At 38.3% G+C, this 24,034-nt stretch overlaps 3 protein-coding genes and 1 long non-coding RNA gene across 5 annotated transcripts in view; 3 read left to right on the forward strand and 1 right to left on the reverse strand.

Moving 5' to 3' along the window:
• LOC124312357 (collagen alpha-1(I) chain-like) overlaps positions 1 to 24,034 on the reverse strand; it is a 1,404,094-nt gene that overhangs the window by 875,642 nt on the left and 504,418 nt on the right. The window lies entirely within an intron of this gene.
• Positions 478 to 1,164, forward strand: LOC124310710 (sodium-independent sulfate anion transporter-like). Its single transcript, XM_046774665.1, has 3 exons — positions 478 to 726; positions 864 to 1,005; positions 1,079 to 1,164. The coding sequence occupies exons 1-3, from the start codon at positions 478 to 480 to the stop codon at positions 1,162 to 1,164; spliced, it is 477 nt and encodes a 158-aa protein (XP_046630621.1).
• LOC124312456 (sodium-independent sulfate anion transporter-like) lies at positions 810 to 4,862 on the forward strand. Of its 2 annotated transcripts, none has more exons than XM_046776973.1 (8): positions 810 to 1,005; positions 1,079 to 1,278; positions 1,380 to 1,557; positions 1,634 to 1,810; positions 1,884 to 2,045; positions 2,114 to 2,254; positions 2,326 to 2,463; positions 4,683 to 4,862. In XM_046776973.1, exons 2-7 carry the CDS (start codon positions 1,273 to 1,275, stop codon positions 2,385 to 2,387), a joined length of 726 nt encoding a protein of 241 aa, XP_046632929.1. In that variant the 5' UTR covers positions 810 to 1,005; positions 1,079 to 1,272; the 3' UTR covers positions 2,388 to 2,463; positions 4,683 to 4,862. The 2 variants fall into 2 exon arrangements, with proteins under 2 accessions (XP_046632929.1, XP_046632928.1); XM_046776972.1 differs by having other exon boundaries at positions 811 to 1,005; positions 1,079 to 1,299.
• On the forward strand, positions 5,023 to 5,233 carry LOC124312553. Its single transcript, XR_006910547.1, has 2 exons — positions 5,023 to 5,085; positions 5,168 to 5,233. It is a non-coding gene; the product is annotated as an uncharacterized LOC124312553 (long non-coding RNA).

The raw sequence follows: 24,034 nt of genomic DNA on the forward strand, positions 1-24,034 counted from the left end.
GAAAAAGGAAGGGTTTTCACTTGGCCTGAAGCAGATTTGTGGGAGAATCCTGCCCTCATTAATATCTACCTTCTTTTCCTTACTATGCAATGCCTCAGCGCGATTTTTTCAAGATACAGTTAGGAAAAAAAAATTATAACTAAAATAAAAGCAAAGGAAAAGAGAATCAAAGAGATGCTCACAATGTCTAAATTACAACGAATGCCAGAACGGAAGGACGGAAAAGACATTTTCCTCTACAAATTATATTGTCCTCTTAACGGGTCGGTTTGATGGCATCGTTTCTGTTGGCTTAATTCTTGTCACATCTTTATTGTCGGGGTTGAACTCAAGTGTGGGAGGATAGACGCGGCCACTACACTCGCGTTTCTAGGAAGTCGGGAAGTCCTCTGATTAAATATATAGGCTACTCCAGACTATTCGTCTATTGAGGTTTTCAATTCAGAGTGAATGGGAGTATGGTGGGAGTATGTATATATGGATTACACTTTCTTCAATAATTTGAAATCGATGGGAACTTGTTATGAATGGAAGCGTAAGGCAAGATCAAAAGTCAAGGGAGCTTGCACAGTTGAATTACTAAGACGGCGGTTCCCCATTCTCAAGTGGTTACCAAGCTACAATTGGGATTTTGCTGTCTATGCTGTCATTGCCGGAATCACCGTCGGTCTCACCACCATTCCGCAGGGAATCGCCTATGCTTCTGTCGCCGGACTGCCGTTACAGGTAAAAAAGAAAAAAATCATAATTAATAATAAATGAATTTTATAATTATAAGACATTTTTCTACAGTATATTCGTAGTAAGGGCTCTTCTCGGCTTTCCTGGGATTATTCGTCTTTGTAATTTTGGGGACTTCCAAGGAATGTTCAATCGGTCCCACGGCCGTCATATCTTTGATGACGTTCTCGTACGCCAGTGATGAAGGAGGCCCGATCTATTCCAGCACCCTGTTAGCTTTCCTAGCTGGTTCGCTAGAACTAGTAGCAGGACTCTTGAACCTAGGTATATATCTTAGATGTCTTATGCAATTTTATGGTTTATTCATCTAGGCCTAAAAATATTTTTTGATGGACAGGATTCATGGTCGAGTTTATTTCGGCTCTTGCCATTTCTGGCTTTTGTTCAGCTGCCGCTTTGACTGTATCGTCGACCCAAGTTTAGGGCCTCTTCGGCTTGAAATGCAAAGGATCCTCGTTTATCGAAATTTGGCGAGGTTTTTTCGAAAACATAACGAAATGCAATCCTTGGGACTCCGCCCTGGGTTGTTCTATGATAGTAAAACTTCTTCTAATGCGGGTATAGGTTACGAATTTTTTTTTTCTATAGATTAACGGTTCATTAAATATTTTGGGGGGAACTGATTAGTATCCCCATAGAAATTGACTTCATTAAAAAATCTTGGCCCTTTGAAGAAAGTTGGTTTCTTGCGCAGTCGCGCTGTCGATTCTAGTCTCTGGTTTATTGCCACAAGTCGCAACGCTATCGCCGTCATCGCCGGCTGTTTAGCCGCTTATTTTTTAGAACAAAATGGCTCCAAACCTTTCACTCTGACAGGTCACTTTCACTTTCAGATGTCAATTAGGAACATTTATTTATAAATTTTGTCACGAATAACCATGAAATCATGCAGGTAATATACAAGCGGGTATTCCCCCGTTTGGTTTGCCACCGTTCTCTGTCAATCGAACGACCGGAAACACCACTGTTGTTTTGGGGTTTTCCGAAATTTGTTTGGAACTCGGAGCTGCTATCGGCCTCATTCCGCTCATGGCCATTTTAGAACAAGTTGCTATCGCCAAGGCTTTTGGTATGACAAATGTATAGTAGATTTACATGCTGTCAGAATACAATAATTGCTATTGAGTGATTCACGATCACAGCAAACGGCAAGAGAACAGACGCCACCCAAAAAATGATTGCGCTGGGTGTTGGAACCATCCTTGGCTCGCTATTCAGTTCCATGCCCGTCACCGCTTCTTTTGGAAGGAGTTCAGTGCAAGCCGCAAGCGGGGCCAAGACTCCGCTAACCAATATTTACGGCGGTTTGTTTACATTCCGCTCCGTGTCAAAAACTGAGAACGATGAATAATGATACACCCCACATTGACAGGCGTCTTGGTTTTATTGGCTTTGGGATTTCTCATGCCTTCCCTGGCATATATCCCGAAAGCGATTTTGGCTTCTGTCATTATTATGTCAGTCATATTCATGGTGGAACTTGAGGAACTAAAGCCCATGTGGAAGAGCAGAAGTACGTCTGTTAGTAACCCAAAAATCTAGATAATTCAATGACGGTTATTTTCTATTACCGCATAATGAAAGAGATCGAACTATTGCCATTCGGTGTCACATTCTTGTGCTGTCTCTTTGTCAACATGGAATAAGGAATTCTGATTGGAGCTGGAATTCACTTGCTTCTGTTAGCTTACATAGGAAATCGACCTCATCCTAAGACTGCCGGTAAGTTTGATATCATAATCTTTTTTTTTGCAGGAGTGTAAATCATCGCGTGTTTTCATTATCGGGACATTCCACGCCAATACGACAAAACCTTATAGCGGTCATATTTCTAAATTAATTTTTTATGACAAATCTTAAATATAGGTTAAAATAAGACTTTTTGGCTAAAGGTTTTGAAAAATAATGGGATGGCTGGGCATGGCTTCGATTTTAATTTTTCGTGGACTGCTAATACCGTATTTATTTTAATTGCAATTTTAGTATTTTAAAGTAAAACAAAAGAAAAAAATACTGATCAGAACGCGTTAACGGAATGATAACTTAATTTTAGAAAAAAATCGCGTCGTTATCGGACGACCCAGGGGACAGCACCAGCGATCTTTCGGAATCCTAAAACCCCCCTCCTTTAAACTATGCGCTAGGTATGACGTCATAATTTGTTTAAATTTTTTATTCGATCGTAATGTAGACCTATTCTACTAGTTTGAGTAAACTAAAGATTATAATCCTACCTTAAGTAGAAAAAATTAAATTAATTCCACAAAATGTAAAAAGTGTCAAAATCGCAATGTTTTGAAAATTCACACAAAACTGCTGATAATTTCTCCTGCTTTAAAGTAGAGGAGAGAGGGGCTAGTTGGCAGGTGGGGTAAGTTGGCATTTTGTTAGTTAGACCCCTTACAGACCAAAACAAATCAAGCCTTTTACACCAAATATGAAAGACAACACCCAGATTGCTCATACAAAATTTCAAAAGTATACGACTTACCCAACCCCAACAGGAGTTATAGCAAAAAGAAAAAAAAACGGCAAAATTTTTTTTTGGGCCTCTCAGCACTTTTTATTTTTCTCATAGTATAAAACTCTAAGAGTGTCAGAAAACCCAAGCAAAAAAAAATTAATGTTTTATTTTTAAAAGAAACCCGACATTTCTACATTAAAAAGTCATTTAGTTATCAATTTATTTGTTCGAAAAGCACACGGTGGGGTTAGTTGTCAGAAATTTTGAGGGGCATGTTGGCATACAGATTTCTCACGAGATGCTGAGTTGCAAGTTTTCAAAATTCGACCTAGAAATTTTGGGGCAATGGAGAATCGTCAGCTTCCAACTTACCCCTTAGTTGGGGCAAGTTGGCAGACTTTTTTTTGCAGTTTTTCTCAATTTCACAATTTCATGTAAATGAAAATTGTAAACGAATACGATCAATTCACAGAGAATTGAAATCTGAATTTGATTTATTCATTCAATTTGCAAAACGTGTGGTCAAAAAATTCAAATAAATTCACAAAAAGTGACCCTGCCAACTAGCCCCCTTTCCCCCTAACACATTGAATATAGCTTAGTAGGCCTATGTCCTAAAAAATGTATTAAAAAATTGTAGAAGTATTTTTTTCGGGAAATATGCATTTTCCCTTCACACCGTAACAATTTTTTTAAAGGGAATTCAGCTGCCCAAAAGTCCAAAACCAATCTAAAACCACGGTCTAACTGGAGAGGTAGACTAACGCCATGGCAGCAGACTAATCAAGGGACTTAGAAGCTTCCTTAAAATGCCACTTGGATCGCGGGCGTAGGTTGGTCACCAGCTGTTGTGTGTTGCACAGTCTCCCTCTCCCCCCTCCTTCTATGTATTCGGGGAATTCCACCCTAATCCGCCAGCGGCAATTGGCAGCAATGGCAGCAATGAAGAGTTGTGACCAAGCTACGCCTACGATCCAAGCGGCATTTTAAGGAAACTTCTAAGTCCCTTGATTATTCCGGCTGATCAGAGGGATAGGGCGTTTGTCTACCTCTCCTGTTAGACCGTGCTAAAACTATGCACATGGTTAAAGGCTTAACTAGCACTTCTTTGACAACAAAAATTTTTTAAAAGTGAAAACCTGTGAAAATCCCATTTTATTAAGTTTTTTTTTGTTTTAATGATTACCGGGTTAGATTTTATGGTTGTTCTTTTCTTTATACGAATTGAACTAGTCAACAATATCTTTGTCAAGTTATCATTCGAACAACAAGTCCTGAGCATTTTCTAAAATTAGCAATCGGTACCACGCCCACCCATCCCCTTATTTTTCAAAACCCTTTGGCAAAAAATCTTATTTTAACCTATATTAAAGAATTGTTATTTAAAAAAATCAATTTAGAAATATGACCGCGGCAAGGTTTTGTCCTTTTGGCGTGGAATGTCCCATTATAAAAATATTTTTTCACTTTTTTGTAGGGAAACGAAGTCACCGAGGAAAGAGTAATCGTAAAAGCCGACTCCAATTTGTATTTCCCAGGAGTTGAAAAGTTTCGCCGAGCGCTCAATGAAGCCAGTGAGGTGAATGCTGAAGGGTGAAGTCCTTGCTTGATGGTTGATCTCTCCAACTTGACGGAAATCGACTATAGCGTACTAAAAGTATATAAGAACGAATTTTACTACAGAATTTTTAGAAAATCAACATGTGTAGCAACCAACAGTAATAATCGTATTTTTTTGTGCGACTTCACAGATGCTTGTATCCGTGGCGTCTGAGTGTCACAAAAAACATTCTGTGCTACATTTCGTCAATGCTACTCCTAAGTTTGCCCAATCAATTTCTTCTACCCTACCATCGGCAGATATAGCATTTTTGCCCAAGGTAATGTAAAGTTGGTTTAACGAACAGCTTTATAGAAAACCATATACATCCTATGATTGGAATCCCTTTCATTCTGTCAAAGGTAGATAAGGATGACGTAACAAACGAAATTCAGATGGAAGAAATTGCCGCTTAAGCTACTTGGGTATTTAAAAAAACAGCTGATCAAATTTTGCAAAACAACGTGGATAACTTATATATCAAAGATAAGTACATGTTTCTCAGTCTATAAGCAGTTCTACAGTGGAAGATAACACCCCTAGATGGAGATACAAGAGTGACGGAGTAAATTACAGTTCTTAAAGAAGAAAAAACCTGGAGAAATACGCGAGTTCTTTTAAACGCAATTATAAACAAAAACAGTGTTGAGAGAAATTGTTTTTTTTCCACTTTATGTATTGAAGTTCACTTGATTGATCTACATATCGGTTAGTTCCCTGGTAGCAGACTCACATCCATCGTCTATCATATAGATGTCTTAATGTCTAAATCAAATCTTATCTAGCTACAACCTAAATTCGATATCACATGGATACTCAATTTACTACGGCCTTATGCTATCTTCGTATAGATGTACTATAGATGTATGTTTCTCATACGATCACGGACATCCATTTGCACTAGAAATCAGACGCTTAACAGACAGACGTAACATGACGTCTGTGAGATGTCCAAATTATCTGTCCACAGGATAGATGAGAACGACAAGGACTTTAAATTTTCATAATTTTAACTGCTAATATTAATTTAGAGCCGTTGAACCAAATACAATTGAAAAGTAATAGAGAGTGGTGTAGTGGGTAGACCACTGGACAACCACCCCAAAGAACGTGGTTTCGCCCCCTTGTTTTCTTTTTGCTTAAATTTAAGTATTTTGAAGACGGCTGTAAGCCGTACCCATTTGGATGTCTTACAGCGCGACATTAGTATAGACATAGGCAATCCTATGGACGTCGGGTTAAGATATTTCACTCGGCTGAAAACATGGGCGACGTATATCCTATAGATAGAGGCGTGCTACCAGGGTTATTGCATTCGTTAGTTATATAACACTGTAGCCAAATTGGCTTATAAGGATGAATTACACATTTTTATTTCTTTGCGTTTCTATTTCTCCTCGAGTTTCTCGGGTGAAAAAATCGGGACCAGGTAATTTCGGGCTTTTATTGAGGAAATTAGGAGGTGCTGCCCCTATAAGGCCATGTAGAAAAAAGTGCCGATGCTAATTCTGCCTCGGGTAGAGAATTTAGGTCTTTTTCGGCCACTAGATGGAGAATGGTAGCTTGTATAGTTAAAAACCTTTGTTGTGAAATTGCTGGAATCCCAATTTTCCTTGGGCATTATTGTTACTTGGCAACGTCGCCCCTTCTCTCTTAGAGTATGAGTAGTGCAGATGTTTTTCATTTCTTGCCGACGAAAGTAACGGAAATCGAATGCCAATAAGATCCCGTTTATCTTAACTGCACTTAATAAAATAAAATAATCAGAAATAACTTCAGCAGAAAATATGTCATACATATTTCGTAAAATCTTTATATTTTATTTACATTTTGGGTCTAATCATACGTATGTGGTACTACTGCTTAGGCACTGCTAAGATATAAATATTTACAATATAATCAATGTTAGAAGTAATTATAGGGAGATAAAAGGGAGAAAATCGAGGTAATGTAAACTTGTTGATTGCTCTTAAATCTAACGAATTTAATCATCTAGCCTTGATGCTCTCGAAAGAACTAGACGCTCGTAAATTCATCTCGACATGGTACAGCTCGTGGTGCGCATTACTAAATGTCTTTTGATTTGTGATTTCTTACCTTGTGCATCTTGTGCCATTCTATCCACTCATCAGCAAAGGGTTGCGAAAATTGGTCAAACATTTTCGTCAAATGCAGGTCCCAGCAAGACGTCGAATCATCGATGGAGCTAGTTGAGGAACATCGAAATAAGAAAGAACTCGTTACATAATTATTGACTATAACTTAAGATTAGTCAGGTTACCATTACACTGTAAAAGATTCCAATTACAAATAACGACTGAGAATAAATTGTTGTGTTCCTTGCGTTATGATGCATAACCAAATTTAAACGGGCCAAAATTAAATGAATGAAGCGTTAAGAGTCGTAGAATAACTCTAACTAACAAGACTATACCTTATTTAAACGGCTGGGCAGTTCCGATTAAATGCGACACTCCAACCGATACCCTTTCTATTCCCCTGTGCCTGTACGAAAAGGCTGCCCGGCTAGAGCATCTCTCCGACAATGAAATGGCCTCGTCTCAGACCTTCCCAAGGGTTAGATTGAGCACCAATGAACCGCGTGATTGACCCTCCGGTGCGGGATTACCGAAAACCAAGACAAAAAGATCCCAAATTAATTGTGACTTATGAGTAATGAGAAATGGTTTCTACTAAGAGCACACACAACTTACGCAATGTTGAGGTGGAACAACCAGCAGTAACCAACAGATGTACAGTATCCTCAAAAAAAATCCGAATGGATTTTCTTTCAAAAAGCCCCCTATCCATATTGCGGGGAACTGCGTTGGGCTTTTAACCCAAATTTAGGGGGTAAGGAACAAAGCGAAAGGTGGGAAGAAAGAACCCTTTCCCCCTTCAAAAAAAAAAATAGGGAATAGCCTTAGGCCCACTGTCCATTTTTTGAACAAGTGACGAGAAACCCCAAAAGCTTCCAAATCTTCCATCACAAACCGGGGAAAACTGGAAAAACTCAAAGGAACCGCTTTAAGTCGGTTCAATCAGTTTTTCGCGCCATGAAAATTCCAGACAGTCTGTCTGATTTCATTCATATTTAGGGGGAAAGGGAGGGAGGGGGAATGCATGGCCAGTGGCTAATTCATTCTTTTCCTTTCTTCCCACCTTTCGCTTTCTTTCTAGCCCCCCCCCCCCCCAATTTGGGCTAAAAGCCCAACACAGTTCCCTGCAATATGGATAGGGGGCTTTTTGACAATAAATCGCATTCGGATTTTTTTTGAGGATACTGTACACACGTTGCAGCAATGACGGGCTCCAACACTACAATTCTCTGTGACGAAACAAAAACAACACGTTAATGTTAGATGAACGAATACATACTATATAAAGAATACAATTTTAGAAGATTGCAAAAGAATCAAGTATCCTCAAAATCATCAACCAAGGTATGTTGTAATAATCATATATGAAAGATTTACCGCAGAATGAGAATCAAACTTACATCTGATTATGTTTGCAATGAACTGGAGAGAAACAAGATGTGAACAGCTGATATGGAAACACCAATCAGTTTAACAACCTGTAAGAGAGTAAATTTAGCACAACCACAAATTAAACCTCAAATTCTGTAGAAAATACAATACCGGAGTAGAGGCCTTGATTCATTACCTAAACTGTTGACAGCAGATGTTACACTTGAAAGTCATCCATACAGAACGACTGGCAATCAAACACTAGTTGTAGAGCACTGAATGGATAAGGAACTTGTCAAATATCAATATACCACAAATAAATGTGTCACATTCTATACCTCTGCAAATAGTGAAATGGATGGACCACCATGGGAATACATTCTGTAACAAGTAGACTTAAAAGAACACAAAGAAAATGGTTAAACCTGGTGAAGCAATCAAAATTGTAGCCTCCAACTTGATAAATAAATTAACAGCACAAAATACCTTCTACTGTCTTGACTGCATTTCAATTTTCAAAGCGTGGCAGTGGTGTCGACTTTAATAGACGACGAAATGGTCGACGTCATCATGGGTAGTCATGGGTATGGATGGAGAGAATGCAGAATGGTATGGAGATGGCAATACTGTCAAGTAGCCAATTAAATACATAAGCGAAATCAAAAGACGAGATTTTTAAAAATCTCGAAAGAAGAAAATAAAAATGCGACTTCCAAAATGATAACGTTAATACCGCTACTACGTCAACTCTTCTTATATATGACGGGGCAAATGGTGTCAAAATTTCTAATCATTTTGCATTAACCTTCACCTGAGTATTTTAATTGACTTCAAATTACAGTGCAAGTCAGTACCCAGTTTTCAGATGCAGCACCTCTGAAAAGGTTAAATAAAAGTACATTTAAATAATAAGTGTTAACATTTGTCCATAGGCGAATATACACTGTTGTGTATGTTGCAACTTAATAACTTAATACTTATCTCCACACTATTAGTTCAATCCACGCAAGTGACATTTGTCCACACTTGGACGCAAAATAACGCTTTGACTTAGGTTCATATCCCTTTATACACTTTTGTCCATCCACAAAGTGGTTTGAATCCACGCAATGACTTGAATCCATGCCCAGACTTAGAAGTTTAAGAACTAAGAAGTCCTCCGTCATCATGTTTTCCTCTTGCTGCCTTCTTACTCGCCCTTTTCGGCGAAAACAAAGCCAGCGGTAGATTTAAATGAAAAAAAATATAGGTTGAAGTAAAATGCTACTAGGCATTATTGGCTTATCCATAAGGAAATGGAAATCAGTGAGGGACTTCCTCAGAATTTGTATTTCTTTACTTTTACCTTCAACATCACAAATTCTGTCGTAGATTCCATGTGACAAAACGAAGACGAAGATACTTTGGAACTCAGATAGATCTGATGTTACCAAAGCATTTACTTCTTCTGTTAGCTTTTCCGTGGATGGCACTTCTTTTACTTCAAAAACAAAACCAAAACCTTAAAAAAACTCCTTTAATTATTCCGAAGTCTGTGCCTTCCAACATGCCATTAATAATTACTGTTTGTTTCGTTGTCCTGCAATAAGAATCCACAATCCACAAAGTGGTTTGAATCCACGCAATGACTTGAATCCATACCCAGACTTAGAAGTTTAAGAACTAAGGAGTCCTCCGTCATCATTTTTTCCTCTTGCTGCCTTCTTACTCGCCTTTTTCGGCGAAAACAAAGCCAGTGGTAGATTTAAACGAAAAAAATATAGGTTGAAGTAAAATGCTACTAGGCATTATCGGCTTATCCAAAAGGAAATGGCAATCAGCGAGGGACTTCCTCAGTCAGGTTTGTATTTCTTTACTTCTACCTTCAACATCACAAATTCTGTCGTAGATTCCATGTGACAAAACGAAGACGAAGATGCTTTGGAACTCAGATAGATCTGATGTTACCAAAGCATTTATTTCTTCTGTTAGCTTTTCTGTTGATGGCACTTCTTTTACTTCAAAAACAAAACCAAAACCTTCAAAAAACCCCTTTAATTGTTCCGAAGTCTGTGTCTTCCAATATGCCATTAAATTCTTTGTTGAAATTATACAAGGATTTGCTAGTTATAACGAGGCTTCTGTATTGAAATGAACACAGGGTATGTAATAAATCATTCCAGCTTGTGGAGCTTCTGGCATGACCAGGCATTTGTTTCGTTGTCCTGCAATTAGAATATATTTAATTATTTAAATTGATCTGTATAGTTCAAATGTATACTTCAAACATCATCTGATAACCTTTGACCAATCCAGGACGTCTATTTAGAACATCATATAAAGGATACGGGGTTACGCTTCTCTTCACCATTTCATGCTGAAAATTATCTAGAAATTAACAGAGTGAGAAATAAGAAATTATTGAAATCAGAAATAAAAAAATGTCGATACCGTTATTACGCCGGAGAACATCGTTTTCATGTTTAAGTTCCTTAATTTCCAACTTTAAAGCTTTCTCCATTTCCTCTTTTTTGGCCTTCACCTTCTCCAGCTCTTCAATCAGCATCGCAATTTCCTTTTCTATATCCTCTTTGCTGACTAATAAGAAAACGAAAAGTAAAAAAGGAAAAGTAAACGAATAAGAAAACAATAACCTGTTAAATCTTACATCATATCGGCACACACATCATCAGACTTATCACACGTACCGACCCCCTGATCCACACCGTGACCTGTCTCTTTACGTCATGACTTATTTACTCACTGAACTGGAGTCAGTTCAGTGTTCACACCCCGTGTTCCATGGAAGGCCTTCCATGCAATGAACTTGGTCCACGCCGGACAATTCACTCACGCCATATTTATCCACGTTGTGACCGTGCTCTACCCCCCATTCTGTGGACTCTTGGGTATGTGTCCACATGTCATCACTAGCCTATATCCTACCTAATAATAATACGAAATTAAGAACACTTAAAAAAATGTCTCCTCTTAGCGTTGATCTCATTTCTGAGGTTTGTAAATAATTACGTCCTCTCGATTTGTCAGCATCCAAGTTATTATCTCGTTTTTTGTCATTGCTATTATACTTCGCAATGAATCTGTAGTGTTAAAAAATGAAAAAGATTTCTGCCCAGGTAGGCGATTTTATTTCCAAGAAATCCATGCCATTTCTCATTGGTGTGAGATCTTTAGAAATGAATAAGATATTCTGTAAAAAGCTAAAATTAACTTAAAATTTAACATTTAACTTCAAAACCAAAACCAAAACCTTGAAAAAACCCATTTAATTCATTCTAAGAGAGAACCAAACTTTTCATATATATTCACATATATAAAGAAGTATTCTTCATCTTTCTGATTTTTAATTTTTAAAAAGTGATAAGGATCTGTATTTAAATTATCGTTCATAAATATTGGATCACCCTAAAAATATGCCGCATGGCCTGTCCCTACTCGCGGCATGGCCTTAGGATGTGGCGGGGAGGAATCCTTTATCTGCCATATCCTAAGGCCCAAAAAACAAAAAAATATGCAAATTACGAACACTAAAAAATAATGTCTCCTCTTAGGGTTGATCTTAGTTCTAGGGTTTGTATATAAGTACGTCCTATCGATTTTTCAGCACCCACGTTAAATTCGTTAAATTTCTTTTGGACCCCAAACATCGTTTCGGATAGCCATAGAATATAATTCCTAATTAGTTTTACGTATCTCAAAGAGTAAATGTAAAAAATTAAACCTGGGCTGTTGAGTTTTCATCGACGAAGAAGTTCATGAAATTAAGAATAAGGCAATAGCTTTTTCTTAATATGGTAGTTGTGGAAGATAGTGGACCCTAGAAATTTAAATGAAAGGTTTATACTATATTTTTAAAAAGGCAAGCAAGTACCTTCTGACTGGCACTTGGTGTCAAAGGACGACACAATTGGCCTTCATCTATTAATAAATAGCAAAAAAAAAACGAAACGGTTTGCTGACAACACTAACGGAATAAAAAGTGTTGAATAAAATAAAGGTGAAAGGAAAGATGGGATAGGTTTAATCTCTTACGGGCTGGTAATCTATTACCCCTCTAAAAAGTCAAGTAGTGAGTGAGAGTCAAAGAGTGAGTAGTGAGACAAGCCTTAAAAGCTTTAAATAAGATTACTATTCCATAGAGATTACAGAAGCTTTAGAGTCCTCAATATTTCTCCCTAAATCCTTCCATAGTTGAGATCCTAAAAAGAATCTGAGTAATAACAAAAGAAAAAGGTCAATAAGCAAGGACAGAAACCTCCATTTGATAGATGATGGTAACAGACCCCCCTGAAGGATCAACGACCTATTGCGCTCTCCTCCGAGGTAATTTTTTGAATTGACAGAAACTTTTTTCCTTCAAAAAAGCTTTTTGATTTTTTAGCCAAAAAGACAAAAAAACCAAACCCATAAGGCAATATTAAAACAAAAACTTATGGTTGTTTTCGATTCTGAAAGGGTTAAAAAAAGGAACAATGAGGGTTCCCATGAAACTCGCATATAAAAAAAACTTTCCTCCATGCCACTGGCCAAGTCCAAGCTATACTCCCCCCCCCCAGATTTTTTATTTCGTGAACAGAGAGGAACTGATTATTTTGTATCTTCAGACCCAAAAGCTATCAGAGAGGCGGTGCCAGAACCCCTGGAGCCTGATGGAAGTCACACGTTTTTGTATGGGTTTATCAAGATGCCCGATAGTCCAGGATTTGGAGAATATACGGAAACAGGGATTGTGATTCCTTGTCTGTATAAAAAACAACCTGTGAATTATACCGCGCAAATGTATATTGATTGTGATCCTCTTATTGCCACAGGGTGTGAAATTTGGGGATTCACTACAAACAAAAAATGCACCAAACCACCAGATAATTGTTTTTACAACAAAAAAATCCACAATAATACTCACAAGGAACTTAATGGAAGACTTTCCAAGAATGAATCAAATTTAAAAATTCAGACGGGAAAAATTTTACCCATAAGCATTGAAGTAGGCAATCTTTCCATTGTTGGGGTTTACTGCAGCACATCGCTATCTTAAATTCCATGCGCAATCTCTTACTTGGAAAAGAAGGTGTCACATGGAATGGTTGCAAATCTTTTGTTTGTTTTTTGTACTTCGAATCCATATCAGAAAAGAAAAGACAGCTGGGAGGAACTCCGAATTTTTTAGCATTAAGTAAATTAGGTAACATTAACATGTTGAAAAATTATGAGATTTGCATAATTGGCATATCATTTCACAAATCGAGCCTGGCCTTGACAAAGGCTTGGCATCGGCAAAGGCGTCAAAGTGTGCAATAATTTTTTATCTCAAATGTTTGTTGATTTCCCTCTTTTCTAACACACAGAATTTAAACGAGCTTCACGTGAACTTGAGCTTTTGTGAGCTTTTGTGAGCTTTGAGCTTGAGTGCGCTTTTTTTTAAAAAATGCGAGATTTAGCTTGAGCTTTTTCTTGGGTTTCTAATTGAATGTTTGAAGTGCCACGAGTTCAGAACTGCCAACAACAAGAAGTGAGAAAATAGAGTTTTTATCTGTTACCAGAATCTCTGTGTACACGTGTTTTCTAGAAAACATATGGAGGTATTTCACTTTCTTTCATAAATCATTTGTGGTCTTAAACTGAAACTGAGAATTAAATTTTATGTCTAGCAGAATTCAATTCTCTCTTGTCTGCAAAACAAAAAGACCCTAGCTAATGTCCACCACATCAAGAGGCCAAATGAATTCTCCCATGGTGGTTTGAAAACTATAACTTTCTCCCATTTCTGATGTGGCTGTCAGCACAGTCCGTGGAGGGATAAAAGTTTTCTCCATTTGTTTTTGCATACCGGGAATCAGAGAATAGGCGCTACAAACTGTGGGTAAAGGGTTTGTCGATAGATACGAGTACTCGTTATCGATATCCATTTGAAGACGGGCTATGAGAAACGCAAAGGATTGAAGAAGACGTTTGACATTTGGATCTGAAGATCCTTTATGGCTGAAGTTGAGTCCTTGGGCATTGTGAGGATAGGCTCTTCCAAAAAGTTCTCCCGAGCCTTCAAGGTAGGTCATCTCTCTTTGATAGTAAGAGAGAAGCTTCGAAAAGTATGGGTGATGTTTGTGAGTTACCATGAGGTTCTCTACGGTCTTGTGTTTAAATGATTAATAACAGCGATAGGCCCAATAAAAAATAAGCGCTCTTTTCAGTATGATATCTATTGCGCTATAACTTATTTCATCAACAAACATTTTTTTTTGTTAAGGATAAACTAGAAAATAGGGAAAAAAGCTAGGGTTTAATGTTCATTGGCCTTTTTTGCATCTAAATAGCCCTATTGCGATTTTAATAGCCTTGTCCGGAATTCCTATGATTTGAAGCGATGGGAAAAGGCTTTGCTTCTTCAGGACATTTCTTGGGCTCACCATTAGGCTTGATCCTCTCACAGGTTGAGAAGTATCTTTTTTGGTGGAGGGACCCCTTCTTCGATGCCTCCCTCGTTTGTGGAAGTTTTGATCCAGCATATCTCTGCTCTTTGGGAGTAAGAGCCAGATCTTGAGATTACCCTAGAGGCAAACCCTACATCTGCAGAAGCTAAAAAATTTGAAGGGTTTGCACGGGCAGGGGATAATGGCTTATCCCTTGGAGTTCAAACTTTTAATGATCAAGAATTGGGGTTTCTAGGTTGCGCCCATACAGGCTTGCAAGCCAACAGCTGGGATAAAAAATTCTCGTTTTTCTTTTGATCTGATTTATGGATTTAAGTGTCAAAAGACCACCGATTGGTGTAAGACCTTAGAAAAAGCCTTAAGTTTTTCACCGCGTCACCTTTCTCGTTATCGATTGACCTATGAGCCAGGAACCGCTTTTTTTGAGGGGGGATCTTACCTATAAAATAGAAGATCACGCATTGATCTTTATGAGGCCACAAGCATTTTTTGGGAAAAGGAAGGTCTCAAGCCTTACGAAGTCTCAAATTATTCCGTTGAGGAGAATGCGTGTCGTCATAAACTTTTGTTGTGACACTATGAAAACTATGTGGGGGTAGGAAGCGGTGCCCATGGTTGTTTGTATCAAGATTGAGAGAAATATGCTTTGAGACATCAGCTAAAGACCCCAGAGGCTTGGCTAGCTTCTGTAGAAAGCCATACCCATGACCTGGAATAAAAAACTTGTTTTGCATCCCAGAGTGGTTTTTGTAGAATGTCTTTTGATGGGTTTGCGTTTTCAGGAAGACTTGAATCTTGTCCTCTGTGAGGTATTGATAGGGAAACAATGGCAAGAATGGATTTCTCCCTCAAAGTTAGCCTCTCTTGAGGGGGGGGGGGGTTCTAAAAATCGCAGGGAACCTATTGAAATGTTATTTTCAAGAAATTGAGGAAAAATTAACGAAAAAAATTGTATGGTTGTTTTTTTTTTTTTTTTGTGGAAGCGGGAGTAGCTTGCAATGATATTTATCGCGTACGCTTATCCAAGAATTTAAAGAAAATTTATGAAATTCTCAAAACTCCTGGGGGAGAAAAAAATTGTTTTTATCGATTTCCGTTATGACAAAGAAGCTATTTTAGCTACTATCGAGGGGTTGAAAGATCGTCTGTCTGAGGGATTAGATCTTATTGTAAGTTTAGGTGATGAAGCGAATATCTTGGAGTCTTTTATTGCGTAAAATTCGGTGGATTCTTTTGAACAATAAAAAAACGATTAAAATAGTTTTTCAATCCATTAGTTATAAATTCCACGACACGCCAAGTAAAATTGCTTTATCTGAATTATGAACACGGACCAGGAAAAAAAATTAAGGAAAGCGTATAGTATTTTTTGATGATATTCTTTCTTCTTGGGAGACAATCTCAGCAGCTGTTCGGTTGGTTAAAAATGTTGAGAGAATGCAGAGATTTTGGGAATTTTAGTGGATTTACGGACGGTCTGTTCTGGTGGTGGATGAAAAAACCTACCATATTTTCAAAGCAGGCGGATCTGAAGATATACCTTAAAGAGACTTTGGGGGTTAAAATCGTAAGCTATAAAGTTAAAAAAAGAGACATCAATTAAATGATGATCTAGAAAATATAGCTAAAAAACATTCTTCTTCCACGATGGCTTTGACTAAAAGATTTGTGGTATTCCCATTGCGTATGTTAAAGCGCCCCTGAATAAATCGCAAATCGGACAGGTTAAAGGGCTTCTATAACGACATGGGGAATTAGGAATCTCCTCCCGCCATTGTGAAAAATCAAATAAATTGATGCATTATCAAGAAAAGACGAAAAAAGTCCAGTCATACAAAAAAAAAGGTTCAGCAGGATTTTCCAGAAAAAAAGAGAGAAAAGGTCCAAAAGGGCCTGTTATGCCCTTTTGAAGTAAATTTAAAACAGGCTCTTTGGTAATGAAAATACCTATAAAAAGATTCGCTTTTTCCTTCAAGGGGAAGAAGTGCCAGTTTTCTTTGACGTGCATGGAGAGAGGTTTGAGGTAAAAACTGATGCCGATCAGGATCACCAAAAAGCTGTTCTTGAAAACGTTCGCCAAAGCAAAATCTAAAGTTCCTAAAGTGATCCTACCCCAGTCTAGACAAGCGATGCCTGCAAGAAACAAAAGGATCACCGCAATCAAAGGAATTTGCCTTTTCCATCTAATCATTAAATATTTACGAGATGTGTGGACCTCCATCACCGATTATCTTTCTATTGTCCAAAGAAAGAGGTCTAGAAGAAGATAGAAGAGGAGAAAAAGTCCACCAACCAAAAGAAAGAAGGAAAAGGGCGTTTTTGGGGGACAGAAAAAAGGAGTTCTTTTAAGAATTCCATGAAAAAGGGTGGATCTCCGACAGCAGATAAACAGCCTCACACGTTTCAAATCAGAAAAAAAGAAGATAGAGTGCGCACGATATCTATGGGCATGATTTATCTCCAGACAAGGATGAATCCCCAACATTCCAGCGCCTGTCGTGCTTACAAGACTTGCCATCAGGCTAAAGAAAAACAGAAAGATTGTAATCACCCAGGGAGTTCCACGAAACTCGATATGAATCGTTAACCCCCCCCCCCCCCACCCCCCCCCCCCCTCTGTCACAATATATAAAGAGCTAATGAGGAGAAAAAAGGAACAAATTCCGAAAGAACGGGTGTCCCCAAGCTGATATCTGTGGCTTTTCAAGCTGAAGGGCATCGAAAACATTCGGGGACAAAGGCAGCAGAAGACCATCCCAAAAAAATGTCATGATATTTAATCCGGATTCTCGGAGCCCAAACGAGAAGAAGGGCAATGCTTAAAAGAAGGCCACAGAAGGGAAAAAGATTTAATAAAAGTGCCATTGCTCTCTTTCCTCTTGTCGTACTGCCTCACCCAAAGCCCTCAAGGGGGGCGCACTCTTTTAAAATCCGTCTCAGTTGACTGACTTCTTTTTTCCAATGGTAAATCCTCACCCTTCATCAAAAGATAGGTATCTGCGTACCAAGAACTGCCAGGAAAATTAACCTAAACCTGCCGCAATTTCCGTTCCGTTTCCGTTCGGCATTTCCGTGAGTAGCATTTCTCTACTACTTACTGCAATTTGCAGTGAGTAGTAGAGAGGTGCAGAGATTTGCAGATAAGTAGTCTTTGCAGTCTGCAAAGAAAGTACTAAATTTGTTCATTTGAATATACTTAGATCATGGCTGAGCCGAAAAAAAAAACAATTTATTTTACCCGGTAAAATAACGTACAACGAAACGCATCTATATTGTTTTGTCTCAAACGCAAAATACGCTAAGAAACCTGTGACAAGAAAGGTGACACAAATCTAACCTGGGACATTAAGGGAAATATCAACTCCAACCGCTCCTCTAACAGGTATAGCCATAAGTGTATCAACTGCAGTTTTCATTTTCTCAACTAACTTTTGTTTTGTTTTATAGGACTGACAGTTACCCCTGCCCCGTCAACCCCTACACATACAGTTGACTTTGATACCCCTACCCTGTCAGACGTAACATCTACAGTTTATTTTTCTGCCATCTCTACTAGTCGCTCTCTCAATCCCTTCAATCGAAGGACTTTAATACAGACATCATTCAGGAGTTTAACTAATTCAAATTCATCAGCTCGTCGTCGTATTGACTTTTCCCCCAGTGGTGATTCAATCCAATGATAGATTTGATAATGTGGAACTAAGAATGTCCACGCAGGCCACACCTACGCAAATCTGAAGGCACTGAAGATGTTTTTTTATTTCATTTTATCTATTTTGAAATTTCTATCAAATTATGCCTTTCAATTCAATAAAAAAATTAATTTCGAATTTTACTTGCATTAAATCTGTAGCTAAAATTCTAACATTTTAAATTTTTCCGAGCTGCCAGGACAGCCCACCATTCACTGGCGAAATGATTTGTGCTTTCACAGGTTTCACGTGTTCAATCATGGACTACTCTATACTAAAAGACTGGACTCTTCGATGATTCCTATGTCAGCCGTGTAGTTTTTTTTACGTCGATATCAGAAAAAAGCATTAAAAAACAGCTATCGTCTTATTAAATATCCCTATACTTAAAATCAAGCATGTAAAAGATATTTATATTTTACTTGCAGGAAAAGCCTGAAGAAGGGGAAGTTCGGCGACTTGACTCATTCGCCATCTACCCACCAAACAGCCTAAGCTCTTGTAAGCTGTGTCTGCAAGTAAGAAGATTTAGTCATCAGCTGTTGATATCGGCAACAAACAACACGTGCAGCCTTGTATGCACTTGTAAACATAGCATTAGTAAGAACTTGGGATGTTTGGCGGGTAGATGGCGAATGAGTCAAGATCAATGACGTTGAGGATTTTTACACGAAAAAGTTTTCTTCACCTGAGCTTCGTCTAGGTTTTGTTGTAGTAAAAGATCCTGCTCTCTATTGGACTTTAAATTAATGATTATTAATTGTCTAAACAGAAATAGCGACGAACACAAGAAAAGAGAACGACAGAGAAAAAGAGGGAATTTGTACATTTGAATAAAAGGCAACGTCGCATAAACAAAGCTCAAGCCAAATATAAACTCTCTTCAATTTTATTTAAGCATTATTATAACTTGGCAACTTCGCCCCTTTCCTCTTAGAGAATAAGTAGTGCAGTTGGTCTTGAATCTTTTGTACAGCAAGTACACAATTTATGTCGTTCTTAATAGAGGTCAATCTTACTTCATTTCAAGCATTTTCCAAGCGAGGAAATATGCACAGAAAGGACCAAATTTTATGAGGTTCAGAATCTTTTATGGAAAGGTTTAAAAAAATAATTTGATTAAGTTTGGGTATGCAAAAGGGAAATGCAATGAGGGAATTCCTCAATCTTTGAGTTTCTATAAAGTGATTGCTCACAATTATCCGGTATTTATAAGTTCCTGCGATAAAAAATATTTAAATTTATTAAATCTATGCTAAAAAAGTATACTTTTTATAATCAATCTGAAAACGGCGTGTGGGGCACTGTTGCATGGGTTGTGGTCCAGCATGGCGTCGAGTCCAACAGGAAGTTCTTGCATTGCTTGGGGTGCCGCAAGAATAATTCGTTCGGCAAATAATTTTTGTGCAAACTGGATGAAGGCGAGATTTCTTGCCTCTTTTTTGGTTTCAGCAAGATGGTGAACTCTAATCTGATCTGTAATTTTAAAATAAAATTAGAAACCATTTTTTTTAAATATATAAACATTTACTTACTTTGCCCATATATTGGGAAATGCAGCGTGCAGATATAGCGTCCCGGTTCTCCAGTTTGTAGGAATGTGAAATTTCCCACGCCGAGATGGTGTTCGACACCACAACATGCATTATGCACGTTGTAGTGTCCCCATCTGCCAAGATCCAGATACTCAACGTAGCGTAGGAAACGTGGGCCTGCGGTGATCATGGGGCCATTCATGACCACCGCACCTACATCAATTAAATGATTTAGGAACATGGCACCGGCCTCGCGCTTGTTGTCTGCCACATAGTTCCCAATAGAGTTGTAGCGAGCCACGAATTCATCACCTGTAAGAAAAAAGAAATGATTAATAAGTAAAAATATAAAAATTAATTATAAAATGAATTACCTTGTACTTCATAAGTTGTCGTATAACCCGCTACCGTTGCAAAAGTCCTAATGGTCGCCCCCGACCTTAGGACACCGGTGACAAAATTAAATAAGTCATTAAGGACCCTCATATTGGCCCGAATATGAGGGGCCCGGCGCACAGGAGGAGCGGCTGCAGCTGCTGGTTGCGGATTTTGATGACCTCGTCCGACTGCCGGAATGGCAGCAGCAGCTAACGGTTGCGGATTTTGATGACCACGGCCGACTGCCGGAATGGCGGCTGCAGCTGCTGGTTGCGGATTTTGATGACCTCGTCCGACTGCCGGAATGGCAGCAGCAGCTGCTGGTTGCGGATTTTGATGACCTCGTCCGACTGCCGGAATGGCAGCAGCAGCTGCTGGTTACGGATTTTGATGACCTCGTCCGACTGCCGGAATGGCAGCAGCAGCTGCTGGTTGCGGATTTTGATGACCTCGTCTGACTGCCGGAATGGCAGCAGCAGCTGCTGGTTGCGGATTTTGATGACGATGATTCAAATGGAAAGGATTGAATTTATCCACAGTTTTCTATTTTCGCTGGTTGCGGAACTCGTTCCGGAAATAACGGGGTCCAAGAAAGTAATAATTGTCAGCGATGGTGAGAAGGCAATTACCAATGCTATATCCAAAACATGGATCAACATCCCAATGTTTCGATGCTGGATACATTCATGGAGAAATATAAAACTTAAATTGGAGAAATTATGCAACACCAGAGAAAAAAATTTTGTTTCAAACTACAAGACTGACTTTATTAATCTTCTCTTACAAAAATCAGAAAGATCTTACAAGTCCGTTATTGCTAGATGTTATTTAAAATGGAACAAGGTAGACTAAAAAAATCCGCAATTTTGTTTATCATTTTGAAACTTAACTAATCAATTTGTTGGAAATAGGATTTCTCAATTTACTTCGACAAAAACATCGACAAGGACATGAATAAAATGGGATCTTGGATATTGAGACCGTATGGAGTCAAAATTTTGTCGAACAATCAATCTGAATCATTTAATGCCACAATGAAGCGGCCAATGAATTGGAAAAGACTTTCGGTAGATCACATGGAGAATTCCTTGAGAATAGTTGCTGGGTTTTATTCTATGAAAATCCAAAGGGGAAGAATCGGATGTCGCGATTATACCTAACTACCACACCTTCCATCGACAATTGTGAAGAATGCCGTTGAACGACAAAAATTCAAGTCTTCTGACGACTTATATGACAAAATTAAGTCGTCTCGGCTATTGAAAAAGGTAAATAATAATAAAATAAAACACATAAATGGAAACCTATTTACTTGTTGTTTATTTCATTTGTTTTAGGATGATCAAATATTGAATCCAGTCGAAAAACATGAGAAACCCCTGGTAGTGCCCTATCACAATCCCGGTGATAGAGTTAGACAGCGGGCTATGGAAATTCTAAGAGAAAATAGAATTCAGCTGGTCCAATCTCAACAACATTGTTCAGTTATAGTCTCCTGCGGCGATGTTTATTTTGTGACGTTGTTCAAATAAGCTAGTGCGTAACATGACTTGTATGTGTTCCGCATCTGCACTTTGTTCACACATGTTAGCAGCAATGTACAGCATCGACTGCGAAATGATTAAAAAAAAAGGTAATATAACACTGACCCAGCGGAAAGCAAGAACCTACCATCATTACCATCGTAGCGGGACGAAAAAGTCATCTCAATTTGAGAAAGAATCAACCAGACAACAAAAGCCTGTTTCGAAGGGGTCGAAACGAAAAAAAAATTCTGACGATTCAGTCATTTGCACACCTGAACACCGAATTAAGTTCCCCAACATTGGAGGGCTGTACAACTGCCAGTGGGGGGGAGGGTGCTGCAGTATAACCCAGTGAACTGCCATCAGTGGATACAAATCCTCCACAACAACAGAGATCACTGGGTGGTTCTAAAGGTTTTGATTCGACCGGGTCTGACACCGTTTTAATGTTTGCCAGTCTCTGGAGTGAACATCTTCCCGATCAACATTATTGCTCAACATTGTGCCCCACTTTGGAGACCCAAAACTTCTTCCAAAAAAATTTCACGTCATGGTGCAATGGAAAATTTGCAAAAAAATATTTCCACCAAGAATGTGAAAATGTACCAAAGTCGGCAATCGAGTGCAACAAAGTGCCTTGGTTTTGTTCTATTTGTTCGTGTTCTTAAAAAGATGTTGCGTTCTGATTCTGATTGATACCTTTAATTTTCAAAATGGTTCTACGATATGTAAACTATTAATAAAAAACTTTGAAATATGGTTCTTTCAAAAATTTTTGTTGTTGACTGAATATAAAAATTAAAAAAAATAATTATATCATGAAATAATTTGTCCATATTTAAGTTCATACTTTCGGACAGGCTGTGCCATCTAGCGGAGTCCATAGTTTCTGTTGAAAGTCCATATTTTAGATGCCAAAGTCCAGACTTTCGGACAGGCTGCGCCATCTAGCGGAGTCCATAGTTTCTGGTGAAAGTCCATGTTTTAGTAGTCCATTGTTCATAGTCCAAGTCCATGGATAATCATGCTCAACTTAAACTCCCATTCCAACTGCTGGCTGCACAAAGTCAAGGCTGTGCATTGTTCTAAAATTCTTCTACATATGATCCCCTACTTGAACATAACTAATAAAAACAATTGAATTATTGCAGGGATATATTCATTAATTTACTGTAATTACTCTTTAGTATTTGCATGGGAAGCGTCTTGCAGCCAACTCGTACAGAATAATAATAATAGAAGACATTTCGGCAAAATGGACAGCTTTCTCCCACGTGATCAGATTAGGGGGATTTAATTATTTCCCCTGTTGTTTACTTTTTTCGCGACCAAATCTAGGAAAAAAGGGGGGTCCATACTTTCCTCTTCTCCCCTTTCTTCTCACGGAACAATTCTCTGTAGATTCGGTCGCGAAAAAAGTAAACAACAGGGGAAAACATTTTTTAAAAAATACAAGGAATGTGTTCTGGAGACACAAATTGCTACACATACTAAACAAGATACGTAGCAATTAACTGAAACAAAAAAAAATTTAAAAAAATAACACACTGATTCTCAAAATCGACTGTGTATTGGGAAAAAAACACTTTCAGCCGATACAGACAACCGAAAAAAAACAACAAACATGGCGGACATAAAAACAATTGACTCGCGACCCCACGAGGTGAATAGCCTCTATTGCGCTCACTTCGATTTACCATTCTGATTAACCGGCTTTTTCCTTTGGCTACAAAAAAAATGGAAAGTAAACGATGAAAAGAAACAATAAAGAATAAAAAAAGATTAAAAATGAAATAAAATCACGCAAAATGAAGGATTAGTAAAACCAAGAAAATCTTCTAATATGTTGGGAAACATTAGTAGAAAAATTCGACAATTTTCAAATTCCATGCTGAAAAATTCGAACTTGTTGCAGTGTGTATGTTGCCCGACAGGTGGCTTCGGAGTTTTTAAACAGCTGTTTCTCATCTTCTCACTAAACTCACGAAGTTACCTTAACAACAGCAGACAGCTACTTATGATAAAACAAGCGGGTCACACATTACAGGAAATGTCTTACCTGCTTTTTCCCTAGCCTTTATTTTCTCAATTAAGGCTAACTGTCAGTCAGCTACTTGCTAACTCATCAGGGGATCGTGCGTACAAACAGGCGGGCCCAACAGACCGTGTACTGGCCCGATCCTTTCTACCTGCTCTAAAT

Source organism: Daphnia pulicaria, chromosome 8 (assembly GCF_021234035.1).
Source record: "Daphnia pulicaria isolate SC F1-1A chromosome 8, SC_F0-13Bv2, whole genome shotgun sequence".
In the NCBI taxonomy this organism is placed as follows: Eukaryota; Metazoa; Arthropoda; class Branchiopoda; order Diplostraca; family Daphniidae; genus Daphnia; species Daphnia pulicaria.

What these genes read in the sequence shown, in the direction of transcription:
- LOC124310710 (XM_046774665.1), top strand. Translation starts at nt 478, where the DNA reads ATGGATTACACTTTCTTCAATAATTTGAAATCGATGGGAACTTGTTAT. An exon ending in TCGCCGGACTGCCGTTACAG is followed by an intron (nt 727 to 863) that starts GTAAAAAAGAAA and finishes GGGACTTCCAAG; the next exon opens with GAATGTTCAATCGGTCCCAC. An exon ending in AGCAGGACTCTTGAACCTAG is followed by an intron (nt 1,006 to 1,078) that starts GTATATATCTTA and finishes TTTGATGGACAG; the next exon opens with GATTCATGGTCGAGTTTATT.
- LOC124312456 (XM_046776972.1), top strand. Translation starts at nt 1,273, where the DNA reads ATGATAGTAAAACTTCTTCTAATGCGG. An exon ending in TGCTATCGCCAAGGCTTTTG is followed by an intron (nt 1,811 to 1,883) that starts GTATGACAAATG and finishes TCACGATCACAG; the next exon opens with CAAACGGCAAGAGAACAGAC. An exon ending in GCTAACCAATATTTACGGCG is followed by an intron (nt 2,046 to 2,113) that starts GTTTGTTTACAT and finishes CCACATTGACAG; the next exon opens with GCGTCTTGGTTTTATTGGCT.